At 39.7% G+C, this 8,096-nt stretch overlaps 1 protein-coding gene across 3 annotated transcripts in view; it reads right to left on the bottom strand.

Moving 5' to 3' along the window:
- Nucleotides 1–1,845: 1,845 nt before the first annotated feature.
- STAT4 (signal transducer and activator of transcription 4) overlaps nt 1,846–8,096 on the bottom strand; it is a 99,452-nt gene continuing 93,201 nt past the window's right edge. Inside the window, exons 19-22 of one of the 3 annotated variants that reach the window (XM_023739858.1) lie at nt 7,655–7,846; nt 6,167–6,233; nt 5,671–5,779; nt 1,846–4,137 (exon numbers count right to left, since the gene is read on the bottom strand). In XM_023739858.1, coding sequence (XP_023595626.1) covers nt 4,114–4,137; nt 5,671–5,779; nt 6,167–6,233; nt 7,655–7,846 — 392 coding nt within the window. In that variant the 3' untranslated portion in view covers nt 1,846–4,113. Of the gene's footprint in view, nt 4,138–5,670; nt 5,780–6,166; nt 6,234–7,654; nt 7,847–8,096 lie in introns of those variants that run through there. The other 2 variants (XM_004385577.2, XM_023739859.1) reach the window with 2 other exon arrangements.

The following is an 8,096-nucleotide window of genomic DNA, read 5'->3' as shown; positions in this document are numbered from 1 at the left end:
AACTGGGATTCTAAACTCCTTTTTGTGTGCCATAGACCCCTTTGGCAGTCCATGATGAATCCTATGGACTCCTTCTCAGAATAATGTTTAGAATTTTAGTTTAGTAAAATAAAATGCATAAGATTAGAAATGAAACCAATAACATTGACATAGAAAGCAAAATATTAAAACCAACTGTAATATAGTAATATCTGCATTTTTATGCTTCATTATGAATGTCATTAAATAACAAAGTCAAGCAGTGGGTCTGATTAATGTAATTTCAAAGTTGAACTGAGCATGGACAATATTTTGAGATAACAGCAACAACTTTAAAGTAGTATAAATGTAGTTTCTATTGGTTTGGGTTGTGATTTGTTGCTTTTATTTATAATTGAAGGAGATTCTAAATTTCAGTTAGAAGTTAATAGAAAGAAAACTAATTTTTGCCATCTGTAGTGGTTTGAATTGTGGCCCCCAAAAGATATGTCCACCTGGAACCTCAGCATGTGGACTTATTTGGAATAAAGGTTTTTGCGGATGTAATTAAGGGAAGGATATCAAGATGAGATCATTCTAGATCAGGATGGGCCCTAAATCCAATGATGGGTGATCTTATAAGAGACAGAGGAGGAGACACAGAGACACAGGAAAGATCAGGTGAACAGCTACATGAAGATAGAGGCAGAAATTGGAGTCATGCTGTCACGGCCATGGAATGCCTACAGTCCCCAGAAGCTAGAAGAGGCAAGGAAGAATTCCCCTGAGCCTTCAGGGGGAGTGTTACCCTACTGACACCGTGATTTCAGACTTCTGGCCTCCAGAACTGTCAGAGAATAAATTTCTGTTGTTTTAAGCCACCAAGTGTGTGGTAGTTTGTTACAGTAGCCCTAGGTAACTAATATACTTACCGAATTCTTACTACGTGGCCTCTTCTTCTATTATAGGGAGCAAACTACAGACATGCCTGTATTTTTCTACCCCCAAATAATAACGATGGCTTCATATTACATTTGAAACCTTGGTGTTCTGCTACCAGGTACTATATTGATGAGCTTTTAAAACTTCCACTGAATAGGTAAAAATACATGCTACTTTTAATAAATTCCAGGAGAAAAAGCTTCTGCAACTTTATATATATATATAATATATATATATAATATATATATATTATATATATATATAAATTGAATTGTTTCATAGTACTTCCTGGTGGGAAATTACCTCTTAAGAAACAAGCCTACACGAGCCGTGACCTCATCTATCCTGAGACCAGAAGTACTAGATGGTGCCTGGCTACCACCACTGACCATTCTGACCAGGGTCACAATAGATAGTCCTGGATAGAATGGGGAAAAAACTTGGAGCAGAACTCAAATTCTTATTTTAAAAAACGTTAGACAAACTGGGACAGTAGAGAACAGAGGACTCCCTGAGACTTTCGCCCTGAGACTCTCTTTAAACCTGGAACTGAGCCTATCCCCTGAGATCACCTTTTAGCGAAATAGAGTGGCACACAAAATAAAGGACAAACATAAGATCAGTTCCCTACTTAAAAACCATCTGTGTGAGACCAAAAGTTCAACAATCACTCAAAAGCAAAGATGAGAAGATAAGGGGGCAGGGAAACTAGAGTACTAGAAATGGAACAAACAGAACACAACTAAAGAGAATGTTGACATATTGTGATGTGTCGCTGAACGATTTGTGTGGAAATTGTCAAATGGGCACCTAACTTGCTGTGTAAACTTTCACCAAAAACGCAATAAAATATTATTTAAAAAAATGTCAAATTGGCAAGTGTTTTGTTATAGATATTTTTACACAAGAAAATAATTTTTAAAAATTACCTCTTTAAAGATAAAAATTATAATAATCATGCCCAGGTTTAAAATTATTTCTTCCAATTCTGCTGCCAGTTTATATGTTTGTCTCAGGCAAATTTTAGAAAACCATGCATGGAGATAAGTATGGACTGAGAGTATCCATCACAAGTTATCCATGAGGTCCGTCAGACAGACACCTTCACCCTAAGAATACTATCAGCAGCTTTCAAAGGAGTAAGGGAACTGGCCTTGGGACTGATGGAGAGTTTGTCTCCATAGGAAAAATCTAGGATCCAGCTGGGCACATGTAGGCAGGTGTGAAGGAGGATATGGATAGAAAGGAATCTCTCTAAGGGGGAAAGCAGAGTATTTTAAAGACTTTTTTTTCTTTGAATTCTTCTCCATCCAATATTAGCATCTGCCCATTTGGCTTGCCTGGGGGGAACGAAGATGGCTGGAAGAAGTTAGATGAACCCTGCCATCTCTGACTCTGTAGTCAGCTCTCACCTTGGAAATAAGGCTCAACAAATTCCTGCAGCTGCTCATGCAGATGGCTCAGTAGCCAGGCTTCATTGCCTGGCTAAGCAACTTCTCTAGGGCCTGGCAGACATGGAAAGTTCCCCAGGTCTTGGGCATTAGGGGATCTTGGGATCCCCAGGTCTTGGGCATTACTAAGAGAATTGGCCTGATAACAGAGTATTCCTCAAAAATATTTTTTGAATGAGTGAATAAATGAACATCACTGACCAACACTGGGATCAGGAATTGCAGGTTAATTCAATCATTCAGATTTCAACACTGACCCTAGACCTACTGAACCACAATTGAGGTAGAGAATAGAACAGGTGTACTCTGGAAAACTTCCTTAGAGGGTTTTAATGAGAGCATCACTCCTCCACACGCTGCACTGGTGGGCAGTGACACCACTAAGCGACTAGTCGGGGTGAGGGAAGGTCCAATAAAGACCTGCATTACCATCCAATACACTGCTCACCCCTCCTTCATCACCAGAGAAAACTGAAGGGATGAAACCTCTCCTCATCCCAAACCCTCTCCCCAGGCTCAGGTTGGATTCATGGGACCATTAGACTATTAGAGCTTGAAAGGGCCATAAATCAAATCCATTGCCATTGAGTCAATTCTGACTCATAGCGACTCTATAGAACAGAGTAGAACTGCCCCATAGGGTTTCCCAGGAATGGCTGGGTGGATTCGAACTGCCCACATTTTGGTTAGCAGCTGAACTCTTAACCACTGCTTCACCAAGGCTCCAGAAAGGACCATAGAGTCTACCTATTCTAATTTCTTCTAGAGATGAAGAATGAGTGGCTCAGGATGAAATCACTCACCCAAGGCCACAGTTGTTATTCCCTTCTCAGTTCTCATTTCCATGAGATTTTTACCCATGTGGGTAGTGCAAATGGTTAAGCTCTTGACTACTAATTGAAAAACTGGTGGTGCAAACCTACCCAGAAGTGCCTTGGAAGAATAGCCTGGCAATCTGCGTCTGAGAGGTAACAGCCTTGAAAACCCTGTGAAACACATTTCTACTCTGCCACACACGGGGTCACCATGAGTCAGAATCAACTTGAAAACACCTAGTTTGGTTTTGGTTCGGTCTCCTTTCAATTTGCCCTACCTACCAGCAAGGGGTATTCTGGATACCTCCCCCTATTAGGAGAGGCATCCCTGGTGGTGGCACTAGCAGCTCTGAACCCTGTAGTGTTTCGTTGGTACAGTGTTGACATGGCAATCAGGAGGCTTCATAATTCACCCCTGGAAGCTTTGTGATTTGCTGCTATTGCTGCCCTAACATTACTTCCATCTTGGATCTATCATGATGGCTCTTACCTGCCAGAACTCAGGACATTGGCTTATTTGGCTTTTTCCTTAGGCTTTCCTGCGGGTTGAGTCACGAAGGTATGGCTTTGTTATTCTTGATCTATCCTAAAGTCTTCACACTTATACCTTCTAGAAATCAAATTCATAAGTAACATCCAGGAAACCCAATCAGAAATGAAACAGGCACATACGAAGGGGTCTCCTGTGAATAGTTATATTGATATTAACACTGGTTTCTTAAAGTTGTCTTATCTCAGAAGTTTTTCTGAAGCTTTAGTTTTCAGCATTTCAATCATGACGCTCCCAGTTGGGGGTGTATTCTCAGTAATAGGAGAGCTGCAGCGTTCAGCCGTTTCCTGGAAATCGGTATTTACAAAGCTGGAGAAACATAATTTGGTTGTTGGTAAAGATCAGTCTTTAAACTTTCTCATTTGCTTCCTTCTTTTGAGTGTCAGAGTTTATTCTGTCATTCAGAATATGGAGACTTCATCTAAAATTGAAAAATGAAAATGATCTTTAAAGAAACTATTTGTTTGGCAAATAAAGCACTGTTTTATAGTGGGGTAAACATCCTTTTTTCTACTGAACACTCCAGAATCTTTCACCAGTTAACAACTAGGTATTCACAAAAGTAACTGGGATCAATCAGTCTAAAAGAAAAGACGTCTTTCAAGTAGATGGAAACTTTTAGGAAAAAAAGCCTGTTCATCCTACCAAAAACATAATGTGGAACTCAGTGCAAAATGTTAACAAAAACTCAATTAGACATAAATAACCTAAATGATTTAGGAGCCCTGGCGGCGCAGTGGTTAAGTGCTCAGGCTGCTATCCAAAGGTTCAGCAGTTGGCTCCTTGGAAACCCTAGGGGGCAGAGTCGGAATTGACTCCACAGCAACAGGTTGTTTTTTTGTTTGTTTGTTTGTTTAACATTGGAATACAGGAGCCCTGGTGGAGCAGTGATTAAGTGCTCAGCTACTAACCAAAATGTCGGCAGTTTGAACCCACCAGCCACTCCTCAGGAGAAAGATGTGGCAATCTGCTTCTGTAAAGATTTATAGCCTTGGAAATCCTGTTGGGTAGTTCTACTCTGTCCTATAGGGTCACTATGAATCAGAATTGACTTGACAGCAGTGGGTTTGGTTTTTTGGGGTTTACTATTGGAATAAGCTATCAAAGGAGAGCATAATTTTCCATCCTTGGAAATCTTCAAGAAAAGGACTAAAACACACTTGGTAAATCTCTTGGGGCTCAGAGTCCCTCCTGGATTCTGTTATTCTGATGTATGTTCAAGCAGGAGTAATTCTCATGTAAATGGGGGGTTTGAGCCTCTTGACAGTATTGGGAATAAGAATAAATATGATGCATCCTAGATAAGATTATTGCATTTGAAATTATGACCCAGCTGTCAGAAGAGTATTATTATGCTGCTATTGATTGTTGTTAATGTACTGCTTGGAGAGGCTCCAGGGACTAATATTGCAAGTAACAATTAATCAAGAAAATGAAATTTTTGGTGCTTGAATTGCTAAAATAAATATGAAACTGTTGTTGCTGTTGTGATATCAAGTCGATTCTGATTCATAGCAACCCTATAGGACAGAGTAGAAGTGTCCCATAAGGTTTCCAAGGAGCAGCTGGTGGATTTGAACTGCCGAACTTTTGGTTAGTAGCCTGAGCTCTTAACCGTGTGTTGTCTGCTAAAGTGGAGAGCTTAGTGAAGAGCGGTCAATGGAAGAGTAGGGATAAAGCGTTTTGGGTCAGTATAGGAATATTTGTCCTCTAGTGGCTTTTGACTGGAAAGAAGTTGAAACAGTTCAAGTAGGTGAAGGTGTCTGCTTTCAATGCTCGTAATATCAGCAGCACACAGGACTTTACAGATACCCCTTGTGTTATGCTCATGAACTTGTTCCAGTAAATCTGTTTTCCTACTGCTCAGGCAGAACTTTGCCCCCTTCAATTCACACACCACCTGTGCTTCATTGGAAATGCCCTTGACCAGCAATGGAAAAGAAAGGGAACATACTGCAGTTTCAATTGTTGCGGGACTCAGGTTTTCTCTCAGCACTGCATAAACACTTGGAGACATGGGAAGAAGGTCTGATGGAGAATGTGGCTCAGTTGAATCACTTCGGCTTAAAGAGATAACAAGGTAAATTTTTAAAAAGAATTTAAGATTAATAGCTCACCGTGACTGACTGTGTCAGGAACTCATTTCTAGGGCTTCATTTATCTGTGATACTGAGATGCCTAATTCATCATTTGATACTAGAGCATTCAGCCTGCTATGTAACATATGGCATACACAAGGGCAGCCGTATCATTCTAGTCGGAATAGACTGTGGAAAGTGTGCCCCTGAAGACTGGCTTTAAGTATTAAAAGAAATGGGACATTGAGCATTAAAATGCTTTATTCTCAGTTATATATTCCCTGCTCTACCCTCAGATTTCCTATAGGAAAGCTTTTGTTTTCTTTTGTAAATTCAACAATAAATATTTTCTATGTGACTAAGATTACTCACATTGTTGAGATGGGGATAAAAACAGAAGGAACATAACCTTTGTCTCCCCTTTCTGTTGGTCTTGAAACTGGAAAAGAAAGACATATTGTTGGGAAAAATATTATCAACATTATGGACAAAGTTAGAAACAGAAAGTCTAGAAAAATATAAGCCATGCTAAAAGAGAGATAATATAGTTATTTAGTGGTTCATAAATATTTTTAGTTGAATAGCTGCAACAGTCTTCTTGATGAACATAAAATGTGAAAGAAAAGAAAAGCAAATCTCTTGGCAGGACTAATCTAACTTCTTTACATAGCAAATGTCTCTAAAATGTGTGAGAAAAATTGAGAACCAATTATATTACCTGTCTTCTATGTTCCAATTTCAGTTTGATTATAAGGACTGATTTATTCAGGTATTGGGGGTACTTGTAGTAGCTGAATTCTTTTCATTACAACTGACATCAATCAATCTCGTAATTACACACATTTTTTGAAGCACAGATATCAAACAGTGTTGCTAAAGGTACCACTGTAGTAGCAATGGTGTATGAACCTCACCTTGGAAACATTCCCTACAGTTCTCTATCGAACCATGTTGAACTGGTCGTTGGCCCAATTATCGAACTGTAATTTATTACACTGGCATTTGTTATTTCATTCAATCAGAGGTAAAGAGTCACTTAGAAGTCACAGTCATACGTTGTTTCGTTTTTGTTTCAAGGTGAATGAAATAGAGTGTCACTCACCATCTGTGAGTGACAACTGTAGAATATTCCACAAGATGGTGCTCATAGATTTAGTTGCTATGGATGTAGATATTTATGGACTGTATCTACTTTTCATTAAAGAAACAGAATGGTGGACTTATATTAAAATTCTATAGTTAATTTCCTGAACTTCCTTTTGTGTATTCAATAAATATTTACTGAATGCCTATTTTGGCTAGGCACTGTTCTAGACCCCAGGGATATAGCCAGGAAAGATGGGCATGTCAGTACTTTGTATTGATAGGCTAGGAGGCAGGGGATGAAGGACAGACTCCATGCTTCCTCCCCAGCAAATGAGCAATATTCTCTTTGTTGTGAAACTATAGTAAGGGCTTCCGTTGCAAAAATATAGACTTGCCTTACTTTTAAAAGCTTTCTAATCATTACCTCCTCTTTTTTTCCCTCTTGCCTAGTCATACAAGTGAAGTCAGCACCGCTCCTATCTTACAAAGGAGAAAACTGAAGATCTGCAAGTGGCTGGAAAAGGCCCCACAGCCATTGTGAAATCTGGTTACAAGCTGCCGACTACTACTCTGCTAGTGTCACACAGCCTCAGAGGTCCCCTTCCGGGAATGGCTGACATACCACTTTGTTTCCACAGCTTTGACCTCCACATGCCCTTTAGGTCTTATAAAGATCAAAGCAAACATAAAAGGAGGAAGTTCATTTACTTTGCTCCAATACTAGGTTGTTTTCCAAAACCTTAAGGAAAAAAAAAAAAGTAAATAGAACCTAACCTTCACATGGCTGGGAGCTGTAGTGTTTACCAAAGGCTTTGTCTTTGGGAATGTCAGGATATAGGTACTTCAGAGGGTTTTCTGGAATGTTTTCAGCCATAATAACCTTGTAGTCTCGGAGGATGTCAGCGAATGGCAGAGCAGATAACCGGCCTTTATTGTAGGGTTCTACAGAGTGGAATCTCACTTCTCCTGGAAAAACAGAAAGCAGGGAAATAGCCAACTCCCCTCATTTTTGGTGGCCTTTCTTCCTGCCCACATTATCTTCATGTAATTGTTTAAAACAATGCCAGACCTCCTATAGTCTGGGCCAACCAAAACCAAACTCACTGCCTTTGAGTCGATTCTTACTCATAGCAACCCTACAGGATGGAGTAGAACTGCCCTATTGGGTTTCCAAGGCTGTAAATCTTTACAGAAGCAGATTGCCACATCTTTCTTC

The sequence above is a fragment of the Trichechus manatus genome, unplaced genomic scaffold (genome assembly GCF_000243295.1).
Source record: "Trichechus manatus latirostris isolate Lorelei unplaced genomic scaffold, TriManLat1.0 scaffold00142, whole genome shotgun sequence".
Lineage (NCBI taxonomy): Eukaryota > Metazoa > Chordata > Mammalia > Sirenia > Trichechidae > Trichechus > Trichechus manatus.
Note: the sequence above shows the minus strand (reverse complement) of the source record. Positions and strands in the feature narration are given on the sequence as shown.